The 26755-nt window shown below is 34.8% G+C and overlaps 1 protein-coding gene across 2 annotated transcripts in view; it reads left to right on the top strand.

Annotated features, from left to right (window-relative positions):
• Positions 1 to 22177, top strand: part of LOC6045657 (lachesin) — a 163719-nt gene extending 141542 nt beyond the window's left edge. For both annotated transcript variants that reach the window (XM_038255005.1, XM_038255006.1), the window contains 5 exons: positions 2763 to 2894; positions 3272 to 3391; positions 5649 to 5819; positions 12840 to 13058; positions 21209 to 22177. In XM_038255005.1, the coding sequence (XP_038110933.1) occupies positions 2763 to 2894; positions 3272 to 3391; positions 5649 to 5819; positions 12840 to 13058; positions 21209 to 21564 (998 nt within the window). In that variant the 3' untranslated portion in view covers positions 21565 to 22177. The remainder of the gene's footprint in view (positions 1 to 2762; positions 2895 to 3271; positions 3392 to 5648; positions 5820 to 12839; positions 13059 to 21208) is intronic.
• The last annotated feature ends 4578 nt before the right edge of the window (positions 22178 to 26755 follow it).

Below are 26755 nucleotides of genomic sequence, written 5' to 3'. Positions count from 1 at the left end.
TCACCAAATTTTTTTTACCGTGTATCATTTTTTTCCAGTGTAGTCCGTATCCATACCTACAACTTTGCCGAAGACACCAAATCGATCAAAAAATTCCTTCAAAAGATACAGATTTTTGAATTTTCATACATCATTTTTGTATGGACAGCTGCCAAATTTGTATGGAAAATTATATGGACAAACTAATGATGCAGAATGGCATCTTTGGGCATACCGAAGGCACCAAAAAAGTTTCAGTCGGATTAAAAAATACAAAAAAAAATCGAATGACCGAAATCCTAGAGAACTGCTCATATGGAAAACACATAAATTTTCAGTGATATTTGAGACAAAAAACTGTTCCGCATTAGGTATATTTTCGAGATTCATAGGAAGATTTATTTAGCAATCAAACGGAGATAATTCCTTTCCTCTAACCAGGGATGGAATATTCGCAAAACAATCAATTTCGCTTGCGAACTTTCTTCACCCGCGAAAGAGAGAGGAGGCAAATCACGCAAAAGAAAATCGCTCCCGAAATTCTCCAAGAAAACCAATCTGCTGATGATTTTTTCTGAATTTCCTTCCCAGCACCACTTAAAATTATTTATTTCACTTTGTTTACACACATTGCACATCTACAAAATGTGATAGGTCATTTTTCGACGTGTGACGTTACACTTGCAAGCGTAGTAGTGAAAAAGATGTTCCACCGAATAATCAAGGTGATGATTTTTTTTAGAATTTTTTTACCGATCTTTCGTGCACGAGAGAGGGCTCTTCTCCTTTTCCCTCCGCTCCCTTCGGATTTTTTCTCTTGATGAACATCTAAAGATTTTCTTTTGATGATGATTATTCCATTGCTGCCTCTAACTATCCCACATCTATTAGCTATTTTGAAGGTTATTTTTGCATTTGTTTTCCTTCTCTGTCCAATTCGTTCTCCTTAGTAAGAGTAAACTCTCTCCCCATTAAGAACAAATCAGCTGTTGAAAGGTAGTCCATATCTAAGCTCAGGATAACAACTGCACCAATGTATTTGTTAAAGCAACCAAATAAATGAAATACGGAGATAATTCTCACCATGTGGGTTTCCCTATGGTTAATTTAGTATTTCTGGCTCACAGAAATCATGACCTTGTCAGTGGGGACCAACTTTATAAATGACGTGCCATTAGCTATAGTTTTTGATAAACTTTTAACAAGTGAATTTTATCATTAGGCCGTTGCAAATATTTTTCAAAGTTTATGTAGCCCCCTTTAAAATTAATCCGAAAAATCAGGGGGCAAAACAAATTTTTTTTCAAAAAACTTTAAAATTTTAATGAAAATAGAAGCCAAATCATCGATTAAAAGTATTTTGAATATTTATGAAATTCCAATGTACACCGCAAAACCTTTTTTTTGCAAAAAAAAATCGTCAATACTCAGGTATTTTGAAAACAAATGATTGCAAAACAACTGGGCAGGTGTAAAATGCATTTTTATACACTTTGTTCATTCAAATGTTAAAACCATGTCTCGTAAATTCAATTTTTAAACTTTTTATTTTTTTGCGTTAGCTTATAACTATTAAAATTTCATCCAATTTGGTCAATCCAGTTACATGTAATAGTGAAAAACGAAAAAATCTCGATTTTGCTCTGGGTGGGAAGGGGTTAAATATTCATGATCGATTTTTTCTGCATTTATAATCAAAAAAGTACTTTTTAAACTTTTTACAATTTCTGAATTTTGAAACCACACATCAAGTAGAAAGTAGCATATTTGTAATAAGGTATAAGGTGTGATACCTCTTGCCTTGAAGTGCCTTGAACAAAATTTTTAAAGTGTATTGATTGATCGAGATTGGAAAAATAAGCCAATACAATAAAGTTTTTCATTACAAATTTTTGATAAAATGAACCAGTTTGAAGTTATTACTACTTTTACCTAAACATTTTTGATTTTTTTTTTATTCATTTTAATAGTATTTCTTTTCTTGCCTCTGATTTTTTTGAATACCTAGAAAATTTCCTTCAATGTTGTCTCTAGAACTTTAAAAATCGGGCAATTAGTCTCTGAGATACATCGTCTCAAATGAAACTAATGTGTTTTTTTTTTATAATTTCATAATTCATTATAAAAAAAACATTTCTTCTAAACCAGCACTACAGCTCAGAAGACGTCTTTTTAGTCCCCTAAAGTATATCAAAAAATTAAGAAAATTATAAAAATATTAAATTTAGTACTGAAAAGTTGAACTTTTGCACAAATCCTATAACTCAATGTTTCTATGTCTATGTCTACAACCTCGTCACCATTTTTCGATTTTGTTGTGAAAGTTTTCAAAATCGACAACATTGTTTTCAAAATTGTTAAAAAAAAGTTGTTTTGTAGAAAAATACATAATTCAGAATAGGGTTATATCAACTATTTAAAATTGAGCCATTTTTAGAAAGAAACGTACACAAAATTCTAAATCTAATGAAAGTTCTCTAAGAATCGATTGCTGATTCATTCTAAAATTTTTAATAAGGGTTAGTAGGAAAACTGGATAGACAGTTTTTTTTTTAATTAAGTATATATTTATAATTATATTTCATTTACATGTCAAGGGTATTTCTAAATTCACTTAATTTTTGTTGTACTTATTGTTTTATTATGTGCCTTATTTATTTTGATTTCATATACTTCGTATCTTTTTTTATAGTTATACAATTTTTTTTCTATATCCTTATTCAAAGCATTTCGATTGAAAAAATATAATGTAAGATAAAAACCAACAAATTTTCTCCTTACAGCGGTGAAAGTCGTCGAAGGTGAACGACTCGTCCTGAACCAGGTGCAGCGAACCGACATGGGCGGATATCTCTGCATAGCTTCCAACGGTGTGCCTCCATCCGTGAGCAAGCGATACGATGTGCAAATCAACTGTGAGTATTCAAGCAAATTAAGCTTAAAATTCAATCTGTCAACCATAAACAGAAAAAATGCCAAACCCATTAAGCCACCCTCCCAAATTCATTACGAACATTGTGAAGAAGTCATGCGCGAGTAAATATTTTCGAAAAACTGCCCAAACAAATTGCTTGAATGACCTGGTCATTACCCTGCTTTACCATAATGCACACACACACTCCCCCGCCCAAAGTTAATTAAAAGCCCATCGAATCACGTTCTGGGTCAATTTTCATCAATCTCTGAGTGGGGCACACACACACACACATGCAAACACTTTGATCATCATTTGCGTTCTTCTTTTTTCACTCAATTTTTCATTTTTTTTTAATTTTCCATTTTCTCCACCCAGTTTCACCTAGCGTTAAGGCCGGCAACCAGCTGGTCGGAGCCCCGGTCGAGAGTCACGTCATGCTCCAGTGCATCGTCGAAGCTTTTCCCACGCCCCTCAACGGATGGTACAAACACGACGGTGAGTTGAGTTTATTTCTGGGGGTGGAATGTTGGAGGGTACTCTTTGAGGTTTGGGCTGAAATTACCAAAGTCTGATGAACTTTGGTGTGTGCATTTACAATAGGTAAAATACATATTGTTCAGAAAAAATGTTCTCAAAAATGATTTGAATAGATTCTATATTGTTTCCCAAATTAATGAACACAATTATGTATGTTTCAACAATGTTTCATAGTTCAATGTTTCTAGTTGGGATTTACAGTATGTAAAAAAAGTATTTACACCCCTTGGGCACTATGCACATTTCGTGATGAAACATGTAAACAATTTAAAGTTTGACAGAAACCTAGTACTACGTTTTGTTCAGAAACTTATGCCGAACATTTTGCCACACAAAAATTCATGAAAAGAAGATTTCCATAAAAAGTTACATAACAAATACTATTACAAAAATCAAAAAAGGTGCAAAAAAAATTTGTACACCTTTCGAAAAATTGACATAAATAAAGTTATTTGTTGCAAATCACCATAAATCCAGTCTCCTAACTCCAAATTGGCATCCTTGACTGATTAAAAAAATAATTTGGATTGAATATTAGGTTTACTAACTACTAATTACAAAAGTTTATATTATTCTGGAAATTCTATATAAAACTAAGCTAAACTTATTTTTGCAAACTTTTAATTCAACTAAATGTCAATATATTTCCAAAGAGTTGCTAACGTGGGTTTTATAGAAAACCTAGATGTATGGGTATCAAAAGATTGGAAATTTTATACCCTTTCCGATGCCACATAGGTTGACTTGTGAATCGTGAACCGGTTCGGATGCCGGTGGATTTTCCGACGACGTAATTCCGGGTTGGTACGAAATTCCAACGAAAAATCTATTCTATCGATACAAAGACCCCCAAAACGGTATTATACCCACTCCAAAATGTTTATTTAGCATTTCTTTGGAAATACATTGGCATTTAGTTGAATTAAAAGTTTGCAAAATTAAGTTTAGATAAGTTTTATATATAATTTCCAGAATAATATAAACTTTTATACTAAGTAGTTAGTTAACTTTATATTCAATCCAAATTATTTTTTTAATCAGTCAAGGAAGCCTATTTAGAGTTGAGAGACTGGATTTATGGTGATTTGTCAACAAATAACTTTATTTAAGTAGATTTTTCGAAAGGTGTACAAACTGTTTTTGCACCTTTTTTTATTTTTGTAATAGTATTTGTTATAGAACTTTTTATAGAAATCATCTTTTCATGAGCATTTTGTAGCAAAATGTTTGGCATGAGTTTCTGAACAAAATGTAGTACTGGGTTTCTGTCAACATTAAATTGTTTAGATGTTTCATCACAATATGTGCATAGTGCCCAAGGGGTGTAAATACTTTTTTTACATACTGTACTTGAAATTGAGTTTAATTTTTTTTTTTGATTTCAAGGATCATGTGATGTGAATAGCTTACAAATGAAGACTAAGGGCAACCATCATGGGAATTTTTACATTTTAAACAATTTGATTAAAGTGAATCTTTCAAAACTGATTAGAAATGGAATTTTGTTTCCAGAAATCTTTTTTTATCAGATATGTTTGAAGTCACATAACCAAATAAAAAATACGCCCTTGAAAAATGGCTTAGGCTTTGCAGATTCGTAAATTGAAGCAACTCGCAAAAAAAAAATAATCAAATTTCGTTTGTACCGTACATTAACCCACCAGAAAAAAGCTCCAAACCTCCCCTAACGTGAAAGCTTTGAGCCGAGTAGGGTCTTGTTATTGATGATGATGACGACATGTGAGTGTGTGTACACACCACATGGTGTGTTTCCGATTTTCCAATTTTACAAGTCATTTGGTACGACTCCGTACAATGTAATTTTGATTTATTTCCCTACGGGAGCGTGTTGCTTTCGGTTGAACAACCACACCCTTAAAAAAAAGGTCCTGCCTGCACTGAAATGCCCGTTGTTTTACGGTCCCAAAATAACGGCCAGATTTCTGCTTCTTCTGGCCAAAGCACAAAAGTTGTCACATTCGCTCACTGCAGGACCGTTATAATCGAAACAAACGTCTGCTGTTGAGGGTTGTGTTGTTTTTCCTCCCCCACCAGAAGTGGTCCCAGCGCTCCACCACAGACCGAGATTAATTTGTTACGAGCGATTTGAGTCGCAGAAACCATGACCATGCACATTTTGGATTTGCTGGAAGTTGTACTAAAAAAAGGTATTTTACGTTGTGTTTTTTTTTCTCTTTTTTGCCCTTCCTCCTAGGAATCAAACTGTACGAAGGAGAAAAGTACGTTATCACGGAGGAAAAGCTGAACGTGTTTACCTGGCAGCTCAACCTGACGGTAAAGAACCTCCAGAAGTCGGACTTTGGGGCGTACCTCTGTTCCAGCATCAACGCACTCGGCAAGGCGGACGCCCGGATACGGTTGAATGGTAAGTTGAGAATGTTTTCTTAAAGTTTTTGTCAAGCTTGCATACGATTTATTAATAGTTTAAGTATTCCAAAAACACAAAATATTCAAAATTGTGTATTAATCTTCAATAAGAACAAGTATAAAACACATTTTCCGGGCTGGTTTTGGTATACTAGTTGAGCATTTCTCCAGCAAAACTGGAAATAGATTTTATTTACATTATATTTTCAGGAAAATTTGATTTTACATCAAAATCGAAGTCGAAAAATTGCTTGACTAAAATTTCTGTTTTTTTCCTTAAAACAATATTTTTCCAAATAAAAAAATGATAAATCGGCGGGCAAAATTTTTGATCGTTTATCTCTATGGCTCAAATGTTGCGGTTTAATAATTTTTATGTTTCAGGAGACAAAAACTGCAGCCATTCAAAAGTATGGAGAAAATGTTAATGAAACATTTTTAAAATTTTCTGATCTTTTCAATACAATATTTAAAAAAAAATTGGAATCGGGACTAACATTTCAAAAGAGCATTTAAATTTGTACAAATGCTGAATATTTTTTTCTTTAAAAAAAAAACAATATTCCTCACATTATTAGCTATCGTTTAATAATGGTGCGTAACGTAACTTTAAATTTTAGATTTTTGGACCCCCTCCCCCTTTGTAACATAATTTCCAGACAAATTTTAAAATTTTCGCATGGAGCTTAACATGGCCAATGGACCCCCCCCCCCCCATCCTCTTACCTGCGTTATGTTATAAAAGAATGCTCCCTAAGTGTGCACCTAGAATTCTTTGTCATGACCTCAAAATGGATACTGTGCAATGACAAAGTAGGGGAAAGTGGGGCAAGTGTAACAAGCTAAGAAAATGCTCGTTATAACCCATTAAAAAAGTTTAAAAATCTGTCGGATTTTATTATAATCATCTTATTCTAGGTCTTGGCTAAGACTTTGATAGAAAAAGTTTTTAAAAAATCCTTTTTTTTAATGCAAAAAAATGATTTTAAAATTTTTGATTTTCTATGCGTTCTACTCAACTAGTGGGGCAGGACAAACAACCCGTTGGGGCAAGAGGAACAATGCATGAAAAAACATGTTAATTTGCTAACAATTGAACTGTTATCACTTAAATACATCAGATTAGAATGTTTTAGAACGTTTCTTTAATTTTTAGATTAAACTAGGTTAACCCGGCAAACTTCGTCCTGCCTTTTTCTTATGTTATGTTTAAAGTTCATTTTTTTACGTTTTTTCTTCTTCAAACGTTGTTTTTACCTTTCGTGAACATTATTTTGTTAATAATTTTGAGGCTTTTATTTACTGACGACAGTTTTTTTTTTATTTTGACCCGCTATTGTTCACCCCACTCTTTTTGCCATCCTCATTGTGGTTTGGCTTTAAAATGTTTCTAAAATTAACTTCTTATTTACGCTTTTTAACCATATAAAATCATACTCTTTTCAAATGTCTGTGCGTGTGTGTGTATGGATTTATGTAGAGATTTAAATTGTGGACCCAAAAGTTTCTTTTTTTAACTTTTGTGAAGTGCTTCTTGAGTTACGTTTAAAACATTTTTTTATCATACTAAACATTTTTGATATTCATATAACTTCTAAATTTCCCAGTCTGATTTCTTAATTTCTCGCCGTGACAGCGTAACTCTGCCACATTGCTTTTCTCATTTCCTCAATTTTCTGCCAGATGGCAGCACTGTATTTATTTATTTCCCTGCAGGAAGTTTTCGCCAAGTAATGTTAAGCGCTAAGCTTTTAGAGAACTGCACATACCTGTTATATAATGATTTTGCAACGTAATCACAACATACTTCCGAGCTCGCATATTTGTTTTTCAATAAGCTTATAACTGGTTTTTTCGAAGTAAATTTTGCAATCATCTTTCTCAATTTGCTGATTTGTTTTATTTCAGTTGATCGCTGAGGGATAAAATGTTTTGAGCTATAATTAAAGAATTTTAAAGAGTAATTTTTGTTAAAAACTTCACTAATTTAGGTACTCCTAACTCTAGTTGGTTTTTGAGACTCGTTATTTGGTGACTTTCTTCAACCGATTATTGTAAATTTGCACTTTTTTTTATTCTTTTATTTTCGTTGTTATATTTTATTCACTTTATCTTTGCAAATTTTCGTTTTGACATTTTTTCATTTTGTTGATTGTTTTCTGATTAGTTTTCTTGCTCGCCTCCTACGATCAAAATGACTGAATTTGTACCGATCCCCGTACTTATTCAAGGTACCCTAGAACCGGTTCCCGAGTGGCCAAAGTTGTAACTTTTTGGCGTAAGAACCTTCCTTGGACTTATACGAACCCACCGCAACAAAGAGCACCTCGATCCGACGCTCCGTATTGAACTGATTCGCGTTCGAACAAAACCGTCGAAATTTTTTATATATATACAAGCCTTACCCGACAAACTTCGTTTTGCCTTTTTTCGTTTGTTGACGTTTTGAACTTATTTGCTTATTCAGCCTCCTGTGATCAAAATTTGATTTTACGCAGCTTTCTCCATACAATCTGCAGGTTTTCCGGAATCGGTTCCAGAGTGGCCAAAGTTGTCACTTTTTGGCGTAAGAACCTTCCTTGGACTTTTACGAACTCAACGCAACAAAAAGCACCTCGATACGACGCTCCGTATTGAACTGATTCGCGTTCGAACAAAACCGTCGAAATTTTTTATATATATAGATAAGAAGATAATAATATTTTACTAAAAATATGATCGTTTTCCAAAAAAAAATGTTACCTAGATGACAAATAGTAAATTTTCATAATATGACTATATTTTGTATGGACAATTTTTTTAAACAATTGTTTATCAGTTGTTAGGTTTTTTTATGTATTTATTTTCCAATAAAATATGTTTTTGCAGCAATTCGTATTTTTTTCCATACTAAAAATTCATATGACCAGTACACTTGCCCCACCTGAACAAGATTTTTTTAAAGCTATTAACAAAAATAACCAAAATTTAAATCATACTTTATAATAGGTGCAAGTTATTGGAAGGGACACTACTGACCTAGGAAAAATAGCATTTTGATAAAATGAGCCTTAAAACGAACCCTAAGCCTTATTTTGTAATTTCCAAATATTATAAGAAAACAAAGGTTTTGAAAAAAACTTCATTAAATCTAATGCCCCGTGGCGTTTACGTCGTTTTGGCGGTTATGTGGTAGTAGAATCAGCTAATTGCATTGCTAGCAACAATTTCTCATACTGGAAATAATCAAAATTGTAAAAATTACGGCCGTACGAGCGATTTTTCCTCTTGCCCCATATGGTCGTCTTGCCCCTCCTTCCCCTTATACATAAAGTAGACGAAACATCATCGAAGGGCCCATTTTTGTATTACAAAACGTTATTAGGAGTTAGGGGGTTAGTTTTATGTTTTATGTTTTATGTTTTATGTTTTATGTTTTATGTTTTATGTTTTATGTTTTATGTTTTATGTTTTATGTTTTATGTTTTATGTTTTATGTTTTATGTTTTATGTTTTATGTTTTATGTTTTATGTTTTATGTTTTATGTTTTATGTTTTATGTTTTATGTTTTATGTTTTATGTTTTATGTTTTATGTTTTATGTTTTATGTTTTATGTTTTATGTTTTATGTTTTATGTTTTATGTTTTATGTTTTATGTTTTATGTTTTATGTTTTATGTTTTATGTTTTATGTTTTATGTTTTATGTTTTATGTTTTATGTTTTATGTTTTATGTTTTATGTTTTATGTTTTATGTTTTATGTTTTATGTTTTATGTTTTATGTTTTATGTTTTATGTTTTATGTTTTATGTTTTATGTTTTATGTTTTATGTTTTATGTTTTATGTTTTATGTTTTATGTTTTATGTTTTATGTTTTATGTTTTATGTTTTATGTTTTATGTTTTATGTTTTATGTTTTATGTTTTATGTTTTATGTTTTATGTTTTATGTTTTATGTTTTATGTTTTATGTTTTATGTTTTATGTTTTATGTTTTATGTTTTATGTTTTATGTTTTATGTTTTATGTTGATTGAACTCAGATTTTTATTAAACTGATGATTTTTTTAAATCAATATTTTTATGCCTCCTAATTTTTCGGACCAATTTGAAGGGGTCGACAAAAACATAGAAAAATATTTGAATCGGCCTAAAGTGATAATACAATTCGACATTTTTAAAGTTGATCTTAGTAAAAGCTTCAGTTTCATCAAGGTATGATAGATTTATTCTTCCTGAAAACACTTCAATGGAGCACCCGCAGTCGAGCAGTTTTTGACAGTTCGCTCCATAAGAAATACATTGTAGAAAAAAGCAAAAACTGCTCGAATGGAAGTGCTCCATTGACAGATTTAAGTTTTAGTAAATTTCTTGCCAATAAATAAAAATACTCTGCGGGTACTCTTTCAAGCAATCATTCCCAAGTAACCACAAGCACTAAATTGAAGTTTTAATTCAGTACTAAATCAGCACTGGGATGTTTTGAAGTAGTAAATGAGCTTTGCGAATGCCTCAAAGTACCAAGACTTTGCAGCATTACAACTGGCATTAAATCACCATTTACGACCTTGAAAATGTGCTTCAAAGCTTTGATGTTCATCAACAAAGTAACCCATCGATACGGGAAACATTTCAATCAGGCACGCTCTTATTGACTTTTATCCTTCTCCCGTCATACCGTTTCAATAAGCGTGCGGGCTAAGGCGCAGTTCCCGCAGTGTGCATCAGTTTTATTTTTGCGTGAACTGGGTTCAATTCGCGCTGACTGAAGTGTTTTTTTGTTTGTTTTTTTTTGTGCAAACTGCAGCCTGTAATGAAGCCAATTATCAAAAGTTCTCTGGTAAATAGAATGACTTTTCTCGCAAGCAAAAAGCTGCTTTCCGGAAGTCTGATACACTTTGCGAAATTTTGCCAATCGTGGACCAAGCACTCCTCGGAAAAACAGTTCCCGTTAGCCGTTAGCCAGTACTTATCCCTATTAACCTCAAGCTTTCCGTAATTGATTGTACTGTACTTGACTGGATGGCCGCAATTTGCTGAGTGATTCGTCAATAATTTTCGTCCAACGCAATGACAACGGGTTTTTCTCATGAACCAGAAACTCGAAACAGCAGAAAGAAAGTCTTTCTTAATGTTCGATGCATCAACCACATCGATTAAAACTTTCAAAACAAACACTCATTTCAGAATACATCAGTTGGCTGGCGCGCATCCTGGAGATCGACGAGAAAAATGCAAGAATAACATCAAAGTGTCACACTCACACATGAAACGCAACAGGAGAAAAAAAACAAAGGAGGCCCACCACCAAGTGTGTGTGGAGCAGCTGTTCTTTTTTTTCCCCAAGCCTTGACGTCGATAAAGCAGTTTTTTTTTGTTTGAGCTTTCGGTGAAGTATTAAATCAGCATCACTGTGCGCCACTTGAAATATTTCTCAAGGGAAAAGTTCTGATTAAATGTTTTGAAGCATTAATTGCTGGTATTAAATGCCAATATAATGCTGATTTAATGCCGCTATTTAGTGCCTCGCGGTTACTTGGGTTTGCACCCCCTTATTTTTGTTACCTTTACAGATAAACGTGGGTACGCATGTTTGCTTAAGGGGTTACATACATGTTAAGAGGCAAAAATGTCAAGGGTGGTATAAGCACAATTTTAAACTTTTTTAAAATCTGTTTTCAGGAAATTAAAATATACATTTTCTTCTACTAACAAATTGTAATAAATTTGAATACATTTGGTTGTACTATTGCCGAGTTATCGCTATTTGAAGTTAACCGTTTCAAAAAATGGGTACCAAGATATCTCAACACTGCTTTGATCAAATCGTCTCAAAATTTAGGTGAAGACTCGTTAAACTGGTCCCGTTTGCATGCCAAAGGTCGGTTTTCAAAAAGTTTGTTTTAAATATTGTCATGCACACGAGATATGTATTCACTAAAAATTCCAGCCCATTTGTTTCACCCAATCTCGAGATATCGTGGGCACCCGTAAATCAATTCGTTGTTTTTGGAAAAACGCTCAGAAAGTTTGGCAGCTTACTTTGCGCATGGCAAAGATTCAAGCTGAAATTGATTATTACTCACTCTAATCATGAAATATCTTCATGAAACTTTCAGGAGTGATTGGAATTCATCTTTGAAATGGATTTAATAAATTTTCTGTAATATTAAATTTTTAGACTATCTACATGCATGTAACCCCCTAAGATGATGCCTTAGAATTTAACACGACATTTTAAATGTTATGTTTTGGTAGGAAATTTACGTATATTCAATTCTGTCGATTGGAGCATGTTAAGGGATCCAAAATCTACTGTACCTTGACGAAACTGAAGGATTTACAGACATCAACATCAAAAATATTGAGCTGTGTGGTCTTTTAAAATTTCTAATTCGATACCAAGGCCACGACGATACCAAGGCCACACTTCCCATCAATTTCGTATCAATCATGCCGACGCATGGTGGGTGGCCACTTAAAAGCCCAACTCTCCAAACCCCATCAACTGGTGGCGGTCAAAAAATCAAAAACAAAAATGAGAAAATCATCCCACGACTCAGTGAGTTCCGGAAGGCAGGGAGCCAAAAAGAGGGAAACCCATTGGTCCGTGGTAATTTTCCATCAATTTTACTGTCAGTCACATTTCACGGGGGACGTGCGACCGATGGTGCTTTGACTTTGGCCTTTTTTTTGTGATCCAAGGGTATGGTCAGAAGAAAATCCCAGCAAATGCTGAAAGCTTTCATGTTTTTAAATTTTCTTAGAAATGGTTTATAAGATTTTTCAAGGAAATCAAAGACTACTAACATGTTATTTAAGCTTTGATCCTGATTTCAATGCTTTGCACTATAATTTTGCTTTGTACTATAATTTATTCAATGCAATTCCAACCAGGTGAATGAACACCCGATCAAAATCAATGATCGCAACGCCGCCGGCGGTCAATTTCCGTGAATCAATTACCAGCGAATTATGCACGTGTGTGCTCTGTAATAATTTCCTTCTCTTCTCTCCGCTCTCTCTCCTCAACCGCAGAACTCCGGTTACCACCGAAGCCGACCACGACGGTCGCGCCGTACATTCCGCCGACGGCCAAACAGCCCCGCCGGAAGCAGCACCACCAGAACCACGGCAAGGGCGCCCACGACAACACTGGCAAAAACGGAGCCAACGGTGGCAATGGCTTCAGCCGGGACAGCTACATCATCAATCACATCCAGGAGAACGACCTGCTCGGCGGGTTCGCCTCGGACGGTAAGTTCTGGAGGGCAGGGAAGTTCTATGGAAGCTGATTAGCTGCTAAAAATAGGAGGTTCTCGTGTGTTGTAGGGAGAGCTTGATGTTGGTGGTCAGTGACTATGGTTGATTTCTTTGAGTTTGGGAAATATAAAGCAATTTTAAGCCCAATTAACTGGCATCTAATTTTAGTTAGTTTTGAAGTTTTTTGTATTACATTCTGATGAAACTTCTCCTTATATTCGATTCTCCCAAATACTTCCATACTATCCACTTTTTCTACATATTTATGTCGTGTATCAGTGCATCGTTCTTGTTCCGAACTCCAAAATCCCCCACGACATGACACCAATCCGAAAATTCATTATCACAAACGCTTATTTTGGGTAACACGTCCTCAACGTCCGTATGAGTGTGTGTGTGGTGGTCACGGAAAAATCGTGGCTTTGCATTATTAATTTTAAATGGCGCACCCCCCGAAAATTGAAGGCTCAATTAATTTTTATTGCATCGGGATAAAACACTTTGGCCAAGCCGTCGGTGGCCGTCGCGTGTCGTGTTGGCCAGACATTCCACGTGGGAAGCTGAGTGGACAGAGAGATCAGAGGCTTGAACACAATAAATTAATTAATGCGATTACCAGCTCTTCGCCGCGACCAAACATCGGATTTTCTCACTCCATTGAGCAGTGGAGGAAGGAGGTGGGAAGGTGCGGCAGGGTGAGGTGTTTCATTTTATTTTCAATTTTTCACCATTTTCAAACGATTATTCACTTTGATTTAACCGATTATTTTTTCAGTTTGATTTTTCAACGGTTTATTTTCGGTTGAGATATGCCTTTTGTTGACCTTTTGAAGTACTAAATTCATTAAAGTGATGCAATTTGACTTTTCGCCATCCATTACACTTTCCAGAATCCAGAATTCCACGTAAAATTTTGACATTTTTGGAAATTCTTTAAGGAGTGACCGATTTCATGTTTTTTTAATTATTGTTTTTCTTGATTTGTTCTTTATGATCAAAATGGTCAATGGTTCGCCCATACAAGTCTCCATACTTGGCTTCATACAACTTTGTTCATACAAAAATGGTACGGAAATTTGAATATTTTGAAAGAATTTTCTGATCAGTTTGGTTTTTTCGGCAAAGTTGTAAGTATTGCTGAAGACTATTTAGAAAAATAAATAGGAACTCATTTTATTAACACAAAAAATCTATTTCTAAAAATACTATTTTTTTTAAATAACAAAAAATCGTAACATTTGGAAGGTACGGCATCTAGAAAAATATTTTTGAAAAAATAATTTATTGCTTGATATGGGTTGAAAACGCTTTCTAGAAGATGTAATCAAACGTCAAAGTGCTATTAAGACAACATTAAGTCGTGGTGAAATCACATGCCGTTCCCCTAGTTCTGCTAAAACACTATTTTAACAATACTAAAAAGTGTAAAAATCACAAAATGATGACGTAGACACCGCGGATCATTCAGTGCAGTGCGTTTTGAGATACCTTGTTCTTAAAATTTTCAGCAGTTGACAGAACTAAGCTTCATAGCATTATCCTTTCAGAAACCAATGGCAATTTTGAGCCTTTCGATTCCCGAGAAATCTGGTCGAGACTCCCGGGAATTTTGATACTTCAAATTTTCAAGCAAAAAATTAAAATTAAAAACTAATGCAATCAGAGAATCCAATGATTTAATTTCCATACACAAAAAATATGGCTGTTCAAAAATTTGGAGGCAAGTAACTCTAAATTTTGTTAAGGCACTCAAAATCAATTATTATTTAAGTAAATCTCTGGCTTTTTTTTATATTTTTTTGATGTTTCATATGTTGCTTAGGTTCCCTATTTGTCATATATGGCAATAATCCTGATCTTGCAAATATTGAAACTATTGTCAGCGTTTTGAAAAAAAAAAACAGATAACATGTTGATGTCTTAAAAGACCAACTATACGACACAGACAGATTCAATAAACTAAGGAAAATCATTCAGTGAGAATTAAGAATCGAAAAAAAACATCAGTACAAACCAACAAACCCATAAATTGAATTTTTACTAGCAGATTTAAAAAGCTTTACCAAAAAGTAGATAGTAATAACACATAGAAATTGATGTTTCGATATTTAACTAATCAGCAATTCCATTTGAAAAGAGCCTAAACCGAAAAAGGTTCTCCGATTTAGCTCAATTTTTTTCTGGGGGTTCCTTGGCCAAAATAATTAGACCCTTTTTTTATTTGGCCGTTAGGGTGACATACATCGTTCTAGGGTGGTTCAAAAAATGGCAATTTTCGTCATTTTGCGCAAAAACCTCTTTTTTTCGAAAAATCATATCTCCGCGCCATTTCATCCGATTTTAGCTGTCTTAGACGCAAAAGAAAGGTGAGTAAAGTTTGGCTATTTGGGAAAAGGTGATGTGTTTGGCTATTTGGGAAAAATAGTACACGGTGTATTTTTTCGTGACCTCAAAAATAAAAAATTCGGTATGTCTGATATTTGGCACCTTGAAAGAAGGGCTCTTTCCCGACATTTTGCGGGGTATACTGAAATATTTCGTCGGGGTCCAGAGGAACTTTTTTTTTGAAGATAATTTTTCGATTTTATGGGATATTTGTTCAAAAAAGACACAGAAAATCGGTGCATTCATGTTGATATCACTCAAACTTCTTATGAATAAGCCTTAAAGACTCTAACAAACAATATTTGACACATAGATCTAGGGTTTTTTTCTCAAAATTTATTTTCCCTAAAAGAGCAAGCAGCTAGCAAAATCTAAACTTAGAAACATGTACCCTCCCTGTAAAGGCTTATGAATTGATCTCAGTTGAAAGGTTCTCCAAATCTCTGAATTGCAAATGTAACATCCTTGAGCAGAACTGTTAAATTCTAATAAAAACACAGTTGAATTGAAAAAAACTATATTTGACCAATATTTGACTTCCAATAATAAAAAAAATCGAACCAAATTTACCAGATTTCCAGCTTTCTTTGAAATTACCCCAAAATCCAAGTTGGAAACCCCGATACTACCGAAAGTAAATCTTTCCTTTGTACAATTTGTCATGAAATAACAGCAAAATATTGCCCGGATACAAATTTGAGCATTTAACAATGCAAAACATAGATTATTCATTTATTAAGTTATTTATTATCCAATAGGATCCGAAAATTATTTTTTCAATCCTCTGCCACATAACACCACTACATTTTTAAACATTTTAGAATCAATCACATTGTAAAAAACTGTTTTCTGAACAAGTTCCATAAAAAAGTATCAGTATTGGCTCAATATAAACAGAGATATGCCCAATTTCCTGAAATAAATAGAGCCTTTCTCCAAAATTTTCTTAATTTAATTACCTTTCACATGATGGGCACTGCCTACTAAGATATTTTTTATGATGATAATATGTTATTAAAACATAAAAAATTATAACAAGTTTTGACGAAATTCATGAAAATTATTCTATAGCATTCATTACAAAACTCAGTAGGCAGTGCCCATCGTGTGAAAGGTAATTAAATTAAGAAATTTTGGAGAAAGGTACTATTTATTTCAGGAAATTGGGCATATCTCTGCTTATATTGAACCAACACTGATACTTTTTTATGGAACTTGTTCAGAAAACTGTTTTCTACAATGTGATTGATTCTAAAATGTTATAAAATGTAATGGTGTTATGTGGCAGAGGATTGAAACAATAATTTTCGGATCCTATTGGGTAATAAACAGCTTATTAAATAAATAATCTATGTTTTGCATTGTTAAATGCTCAAATTTGTATCCGGGCAATGTGTTGCTGTTATTTCATGACAAATTCTACAAAGAAAAAATTTACTTTCGGTAGTATCGGGGTTTCCAGCTAGGACTTTGGGGTAATTTCAAAGAAAGCTAGAAATTTGGTAGATTTGGTTCGATTTTTTTATTATTGGAGGTCAAATATTGGTCAAATATAGTTGGTTTGAGTCTCCAAGGCTTATTCATAAGAAGTTTGAGTGATATCAACATGAATGCACCGATTTTCTGTGACTTTTTTTCCCATACAATCGAAAAATAATCTTCAAAAAAAAAAGTTGCACTGGACCCCCCGACGAAATATTTGGGTATACCTCGCAAAATGTCGGGAAAGAGCCCTTCTTTCACGGTGCCAAATATCAGACATACCGAATTTTTTATCATTTGTTTGTTCTAAAAAATACACAGTGAGTAAGAAGTTTCAAAAATCTAGCTCACCATTTTTTTTTCGTTTTGACCGTGTCTGGACCAAAGAGCCTATGCCTGAAAATATTTTTATCGGATTCCTCGGAAAAAAAATCGTAATTGAAAGACGCAACTTTTGGTACCATAGCATCTATAGGTCATCGCTGAAATTATAAAGTTATCGCAGTTTTAGTGGAAAAAGTTGATTTTTTGCCGATTTCGTCATTTTCCCGTTTATGCGCGTGACGCGTGGAAAAACTCAGTTTTTATTTTCAAAAAATCGTATCTCCAAAACGTACGGTTCGACATCGCCAATTTTTTTTTATAATACGTGAAATTTTCCGAGGAATCCGATAAAAATATTTTCATACATAGGCTCTTTGGTCCAGACACGGTCAAAACGCCATTTTAAGTTTTCATGCGACTTTTTCAAATGGTAAGTTAGATTTTTGAAACTTCTTACTATTTTTCCCAAATAGCCAAACTCATCACCTTTTCCCAAATAGCCAAACTTTACTCACCTTTCTTTTGCGTCTAAGACAGCTAAAATCGGATGAAATGGCGCGGAGATATTATTTTTCGAAAAAAGAGGTTTTTTTTTTTTTTTTTTGCGAAAAATGAGACGTGTTTTTTTTTCGGTGTCGTTTTTTTGTCTTTAATTATGTAGAATATTCAATGAAAGTTTAAGAAAATTCACGGTTTTTTGGTACGTGCCGGAGGATGATAGCTGGATTTGTCCGCACAATGATCCGGATTGCTTTAAGGGTGCGCGCTGCAAGCAGTTGAATGTGGCTAAAGCTCCGGACATTGGGTCCGCGACCAGACGCTACAGAAGGAACGAGCCCAACCGAGGTGCACATGATTTTGAAGACCTTCATCAACGTGGAGGAGATTTACGAGCATCTGGATGTGACGGAGAATGGCACCAAGCTGACCAAGCTGCAGGCCTTGCTGAATGACCCCCGGAACGTGAAGACGTTCCGTCCCTTGGACCGCAAGTTTTACACGTCAGTTGGTGCCTGCTGGCACTGGAGAGTCGTCGGCTGAGTGGAATTATCTGGTGCTGCTTTCCGTCATCGTTGCTGGATTCACGTGACTGTAGTGGACCAGCTGGCGGTCACATCCAGCAGCCCAGGAGATGCCAAGGAAGCGGATGGCTGTGACGTCGTTGGTGTGGGGTCAAATTTGGTGAGAGTAGAGCGTCCAATTTCCCGTCCCGGGAAAAAAATTCCCGGGAATTCCCGGGATTTCCCGGAAAAAAATATTTCCCGTTTCCCGGGAAATTTGTAAATTTCCCGGGAATTCCCAAAATACATACGAAAGTATACATTTTCCTACCTTTTTGGCACCAATGATTTGAAATTAGACATAAAATAATAATTAGAGAACCTGATTTGATTTTATTTATTTCAATCTACTGTTAATATACTGATCAGCTTACCTGTAAATTTCATGTCAAGGTTTAATTCAGATAATTTTTATTTCTGAAGCATTCACAACTAGGAATATTGTTTGCTTCCATGTTGGGCAACAAAAATTACGCTACTATGTAATGAATATCAACTAATTTATTTTTGAAAACCAATTTTAACGATTTTTTTTTTGTATCATTTGAAAATAAGATATTCACTTCTTCCGGCCAAGATCAAAAGTGAGATTTGTTTAACATTTGTGTTTACCTTGACCAAATTTGATGAAATTTGAATTTATATAATTAAATTTTTCAAAAAGGATGTTCGAGAAAAAATTGTTTACTGTTTGTTATAAATTCATGAAGCACGTGAGGTACCAAGAGCGTAAGAGGGATAAAAATGAATAAAATATCTTTTAATTTCAACAACTTTTACACCATGAAAATGATTTTAATATAATTAATTTATTAGGCCATATAATCATATAACTAAAATCATACCATAAATGGAACCACGAAAAATAATTTAAAAAAAATCTTCGTATCGTATGGAATTAACCCAAAGAATGCAACCATATTTGAAAAAATCGCTACAAATATTTTAAAACTTAGAGTTGTGATTTCATGAAGTATTGAGTTGAATAGCGCAATTTTTTAGATTTTGAAGACAAATTCAATGATCGATTTATTCACGAGTTGAAAATACTTGTTCGGGAAAAGGTTATTTGCCAGGAATAAATACTAAAAATACTAATTTTTTTTGATTTGGTATGATTTGATAGACAGCATATAAAAATAGAAAATTTACATATTTTCTCAAAGTTGCATGATTTTTTACATTAATTGATTAATTGATCCTCACACTCATTTTGACCATTAAAGTTGCTGTTCTATACAATTCTGTTGCGAAAAATTAATCAGAAACAGGATCAGAATAATATTCGTTAAATTTCAAATTTCCCGGGAATTCCCGGGATTTCCCGGGAAATTTGTTGAAAATTTCCCGTTTCCCGGGAATTTTGAAACCCCGGGAAATTGGACGCTCTAGGTGAGAGCGTTCTTATTTATTTTTTTATTTTCATTTTTTTATTACTGCATTTTAAATTTCATGATATTCACCAACCAAAGCCTACTACTTCATTCGTCGGTGAAGTATCCCATCAATCCTTTTCCCCTTCCAAATCCGGATATCTTGGAGGTCGTCTAAGTTCTTAGGCATCTCTATAGGGTATCCAATCATCAAATCCCTCCCCCACTTCCCCCGTTGATCGTGAGGAGTCGACCAAAAGGAAAAATGAATGGTAATGTGTCATTCGGCACATTCCTGACGCATTTATTTTCCTTATCGGCGCCAACCTAGCTTTTGCGAGCATTTTGCTCGGCTAGAGTACGGTCAACCAAGCTAAGCTAAGCTAAGCTAAAAGAGGTTTTTTTTTGCGAAAAATGACGAAAATTGCAATTTTTTGAACCACGATGTATGTCACCCTAATGGCCAAACAAAAAAATACGGATCTAATTATTTTGGCCAAAGAACCCCCAGATAAATTTTGAGTCCGATCGGAGAATTTTTTTCGGTTTGGGCTCTATTCAAATCGAATTGCTGTAATATTGTTTTACATAACTGTGACTTTATGTTTTTAATTTTTGGAAATGTAATAAATTTGTCCTTGAAATTTTTGACAACAAATTAATAATTTTGCTAAAAAACTAAAATTCCTCAGTACCGGAAATTCCCGGGAAATTGAATGTATCGACAATCGCCACCTTGGTAAAATGCACTAAACACAAACACATCAGTGTAGACCACTGGTGGTACCAAGGGGGTCATTCAAAAAAACCGTCATAAAAAAACTATGCGTGTGCCCCTTTTCTGTCAGAGCCTAGTAACGCTGCCAGAAGCTTTTTTTTACAAAGAAATGTTTTTGACAAAACTTTGATTTTTTGTACACTAATAATGATTGCAAATTAACTGCACTATTGTGTAATGCATTTTCCTATTACTTTTTCATTAAAATGTTGAATTTCGAGCATGTATTTTAAAATTCTATATCTTTTCATTTATTTGCAACCCCGCCCTCGACCAGAACCTGGGGACAAAAACTTTGAAAAATATTTGCACCGGCCTTACAACCGCAAAAAAAATTATCAATCAATCACACATGAATCAATGTGCGTCACATGCGTTTAAAATTTTATTTGCTATGCCATCATCATTGTTAAAAAATGGCTCATTCCACACACTGCGCTGCTTTGCTGTTCATCCCCAGCCATTACTATCTCCTAAAAACATAAAATAAAACCGCCATTTTGCATCACCCACAAAACATTCCGACGTTCCGTTCCATGATGTTTGCAAATTTAATGGCTACTCACACACATGCACACCCACACTCGACGGCGTATGCGTCATTCCACAAAATTCCGTTTTTTTGCGTTGGTTGGTCTATAAAATTGATGAAATTTATGAAAAAAGCAACAAAAACATTCTTTATCATCATTTGCAAAAATAAAACTAACTCTTGTCGTCGTTTTTCCCTCTTTTTTCTAGTGCCCCCGCGGGGAGCCCTCGGCGGGGGTGGTCCGGGTGGGTACGGATCGGGCTCCGGTGGCAACGGTGGTCTGTACGGGTCCGGTGGTGGCAACGGCGGAACGGGCCCCGGCGGAAGCAGCCTGGAGAAGGCACGCAATACCCAGATGCCGGCGCCGAATCCCTCGCGGCAGCCGCCCCTTTGGATGCGCAACAGTGGCTCCAGGAGTGGCCACCGGTGGTGCTGGTGGACCGGAGTGGGGGCCCTGGCGTGGCTCGGAAGCGGCCTGACCCAGCAGCACCGGGGGATGACGGCATTCGTGAGCAGTTGTTGGGCGATGATTTATAGTCTGTTGATGTTGCTGACATTTACATGAAATTATGTCTATGGGTGTTATCATTGCTGTTAAGGGGAGGAATGTGGGGTGAGGCGTGGGTGTGTGTGAGAGAGAGGGATGTGCGTGTGTGATGCATATTATCATTATTATAAATACATCTGTATCTATCCCTATAAACAGAAAAACACACTCACTCGTACTCAAACATGTTTATATTTATAAATACATTTACGAATAGTCAATATAGGTCAAGCTAAGCATAGTTGGATCATTGGAATTTCAAGGTAGGTTGGGAAAAGGATGTTTGAACAGAATGTACCGTTATTTTGGACTGCACAATATTTGGATATTATTTATTAGTTTCGGATAGAACAGACACAGAATAACAGCATTGCTCTAAAATCTTTTGTCCCTATTCAAACTGTAGTCCCGATTCGCCCCTGTTTACGGTACCATAATAAAAACTGTAGTTATAGCAAATATTGTTCCTAAATCTAGTTTCACCAGTAAATGATTATGTTTGCCTTTTAACACTGGAACGCCCAACGCATGTCAGACTTACACGGACGCCCAAGCCTCCCAAAAAAGTTGGAACGGTAACTTCAACTCGCTGGTTCTCGGGCATTATTCAACCAATCGGGACGATTCTTGTTTCCACTGATTTGTAAGAATGTCTAGATGATTCTAGAACTTTGCAGAACTCAATTTGATCAAATCTGTAATTTCTGCGACCGAAAACATCGTTCCACCTTTTTTTAAAACGACTGCCTCCACGGAATTTTTGGCGAATTTTTTTTTACACGCGAAAAAAAAAGTTGGAACGATGTTTTTGATCGCAAAAATTACAGATTTGATCAAATTAAATTCTGCAAAGTTCTAGAATCATCTAGACATCCTAACAAATCACTGGAAAGAAGAATCATCTTGATTGGTTGAGTTATGCCCGAGAACTATTGAATTGAAGTTACCGTTCCAACTTTTTTGGAGCCTTGGGCGTTGGAATGTTAATGAAATTTGGTTTCTTCCCTAAAATTATGTTTAAATTTAATTTTAAATTTATACTTTCTTCCACCTCTAATCGGAATAACTGTGGAGTGGATAGTTTTTGATAGAAAACCTGTTATGAAATATATATTTTTGAAAATGTTTTTGAAGGACCTTTTCAATCAGTCCAAAAGAATTGAATTAGGGGAGAGGGATTGGGAGGGGGAGAGGTCAAAAATAAGAGGATGCGCATGGTTGACTATAAGAAGGCATGGTTGTTTAAGATCATTCCAAAGAATTATACCCAAATTTAAAATGTTATTGATTTACCGTGAAATCACTGAAATTCAAATCTGTAAATTGTAGCGTGTTAAGGAAGCCCAAATCTATCATACCTTGAGGAAACTAAAGCGTATATTGACATCAACTTCAAAGTTGTCGAGTTGCGTAATTTTAATCCAGAAACAATTTAAACAATTTGTAATTTTTAATAATATTGTTGAGAAACTAAACTTAACAGTTGAATAAGTAAGTTTTATATGTAGTGAAGCAAACTTCAATCTAACAACTGAAGGAATTTGATTCATAGGTTGAACATCATCAACTTTTCAACTATTATCTAACAGTTGCTAAGATATGAATTTCACTCGGATGTTTTCTTTTCATCGTTATCGTCTTATCTTGTCGCTCGTCGATTTTGGGCCAAATTCAGTTAAAAACGCCATTCTGTGCATCTCTTCAAACTCCATGCATTGTTGCCATTCTTCATATAAAGGAAGTTTTATCTATCTTGACACACCTTGAAAATTGCTGTAAGTGCGACAACTGGCCAAAGGGATTTTAGTCAGAACGCGTTTGACACAAGTACATGCCCGACTACTGTAAACATTTTCAGTTATAACTTGGGACTCCGGCAACCGAATTCATCCAAACTCCAGGACAATTCACAAAATGTTCAGCCAAACGAAACATGTTTGTTATTGTTTACGTTGCGTGCTCGGAACGTCAAAAAGCGACGTGCGACAATGTTGCACGATCACTTCGATCTACGAGCAGGGAAAAAGAACATGGAAAAACAAAAATTTGGTAATACTTTGGTGGTAATTCGCATTCGCTCAAAATACCATAACATTATACTAAAATCATTTATGTGGAAGACCACTGCAATACCAAAATGTGATATTCAAAGGGTCACAATTAATTAATGACCTTATCAAAATTGGTAATTTTTTTTCCATAGGTTTAGAGGATGAAAAGACTAAAATACTAAAAAAATATAAAAATTTCAAATCCAAACATCAACATTTTTTTTTCTATATCAAAACTGTACTGAAATGTGGTATGATGCAAAATATTGATCTTCATTTTTTCTTGAGACTTTTTTTCGAGCGGTCACGAACACCAAACTATTGAATGGAGCATTTTCGGTCGAGCAATTTTTGCTTTTGTCTACAATATATTCCCTATGGGAGAACTGTAATTTCTTCCACTTGAATCGGGTACTCCATTGATTGGTAGGTATTTCGACGAATTTCACTTGGTACTTGGATCGGTTTATTATCAAGTTGTTCAAATGTCAACCCTTTACTGCCCAAGTTTTTTTTTCAATTGTTTACTTTTCTCTTGTCATTTTGAGCAACTTTTGTTCTTTGGATCTCTTTTTTTATTGTATCTTTTTCAGCATCCATTTTGAATATTTTTACGCACTTCGTGTTTTAGGCCTGTTATTGAACCTTAAGATATTAAGTCATTTCAATTTTCTGGTATTTTGAAATATTGTTTTAGTCATTTACCATTTATTTTCAAGTTGCCACAAATGTTACTAACATAGCATGGAAAATGAAAAAATAAATACTGCAAACTTAAGGCTACCAACTCTTGCTCAGCAAAATTCCGTAAATTTATTGTTGATATGACCTTATGCTATACCAAAAACAAGAAGTTATTTAGAAAAAAAATTGAATTTGGGACTTGAAAAGTTAAAACTGGCATTTGCAGCTTACTTATGACTTGCAGCTTTAAAATCGTAAAACTAAATCTTTTTGTGTTTTTTTTATTAAACTAATAAAACTTCTAGAAATATGTAGAGTTGTCTTTTACGAATTATATCGCTCTTAGTGTTTTCACGAAAATGTTTGTTAAAGGAGTTTGAAAAAAAATGTTACCAACTTTTAACTGAGGCAAACCCGGAAAATTTCGCAAAATTTCCTTTAAAAGTCAAACTGACAGCTAAATTAAAAAATATAACTTACAAAAACTTTTACCAAAACAGAAAACAAAGCATTTAAATCTAATAAAGTTTTTATTGCTTTCATTAAAATCCGTAAAAATCCGAATAAAAACCTATTTTATTCACAGAACAAAATGACTTCCAGTTCCGCAAGCGGCAAACTTTTCTAACTCGAACTAAATTAGCTTCTGGGCTAATTTTGACCGAATTTGGAAAAGATTAACCCTTTAATACGCGAGCCTGAAGTTTGTGAAAAAAATACAGAGTCCTTAAATTGCGCAAAGAATAATAGTTAGGTGACAATAACTTGTTTAAAAATGTGGAATTGTCAACAAAACCCTGTGAAAGAAAGGCTTTAAAATATAAAGATTTTAAAATAAAATCTAAATAAAAGAATGTTGTGTTTGTCACGTTCATTTTGATCAAAACATTAATTTGAAATTGACTGAAAACTGAAAATCATGCAAAATCTGGATTAGATCATGGTTTATCTTTATTCTGCTAAGCACTTGATATCAAACATCCCAGGAATAATCTGGAAACCTGGCAACCCTGTATATCTGTTTAAAACGCCGTCAAAGATGACCCAGATTTTTTTTCAAAACATTGGCAAAGTCACTCTGAACAAATTTAACATTATTTCCAAAATGTTATACAAACATAACATATGCACGTGGGTGTACACTACACTGAACATAAGATGACGATTGGTTTGTTCTAGCGTACACCTGTGAAGACCAAGCCGCCGACGGGTATGAGAATTATTCATTCATTCATTCATTTCCAAAATGTTATACAAATTCAAAAGTTATCTTTTTCAATGCTTCAAAATCAAATTATTCGCTCTACAGCCTTGCCTTGGCGTTCTCGATTGCGAGATTTCTACTCGAAACTAGGTGTTCAAAAGCTTGATTGTTGAGGCAATTGCAAACCTCTTTTTACACCTTAGCTTCCATCTACCCCGGGATTCAAACTGACGACCTTTGGATGATTAGTCCAATTGCCTACCAGCGACTCCACCGAGGCAGGACCCAGGGAGACGACTCCTACACCTGGACTGAGCTAACGACCTAACCTTTTTTTTAGGTTAGTCCGGGGCCAACATTTCCTTCCCGTCCGACGGAAGGCGTGATCAGACAAATCTCGTCTCAAAAAATGCCACCGGGACCGTCTGAAATCGAACCCAGGCCGACTGGGCGAGAGGCAATCACGCTTACCCCTACACCACGGTACCGGTCTTCATGCTTGATGAAGATTTAAAAATGTTTTAGCGAATTTGTAGATCAAGAAGTGGATTTTGGTCTTAGAGGATTGATTTATTTAATGAATTATTTTTTCACCGAAATTATTAACAGCAAAGCTGGATTTTTTTCTTAAAAAAAATGATTCAGGATTGGGTCCGTATTAACACCGGGTTTGGAAGAAGAAATCGAAAACTTCCCTAATTGCTTATTCACTTTCAGCGCAATTGTATCTCTCATTTCAATAATGTCACACGTCTTATCTCAACCCAACCTACCCCAATGATCCAAACAACGCAACAAGTCTCGCGCTCTCTAGTCAAAACCAGAACCCTATCAAAATATTTAATCAGAAGTGCGCAAAAAAAAAACAAACAACCCAAATCCCTAATCCATCAAATCACTGGCAATTACCACCAGCGCGATTGATTGTGTTCGATTGACAAATGACCGTGACCGGCTGACAAAAAAAGAGTCGTGAAATTACCGTTTCAAATCATCATCACTTTTGAAATGCTAGATGCAAAACCAACAAACCGGAAAAAACCAGAAAATGTGAAACTGATCTATCAAATAATTAGTACCGGCGGTGAGGGGATAGCCAGCGTTGGACCACAGGTGGTCCCAGTTCCGAAAAAAAACGTCACGAGAAATGACAAACATGACCTGGCCGCGGCTACGCCGTGGTCATTGGCTAATGCAAAACTAATGGTTTTTGCCACCCCACCGGAACATGGTGGCCACCGGTGGGACCACGGCTGGACATCGGGTTTGA

Source organism: Culex quinquefasciatus, chromosome 2, assembly GCF_015732765.1.
Source record: "Culex quinquefasciatus strain JHB chromosome 2, VPISU_Cqui_1.0_pri_paternal, whole genome shotgun sequence".
NCBI lineage: Eukaryota > Metazoa > Arthropoda > Insecta > Diptera > Culicidae > Culex > Culex quinquefasciatus.
Note: the sequence above shows the minus strand (reverse complement) of the source record. Positions and strands in the feature narration are given on the sequence as shown.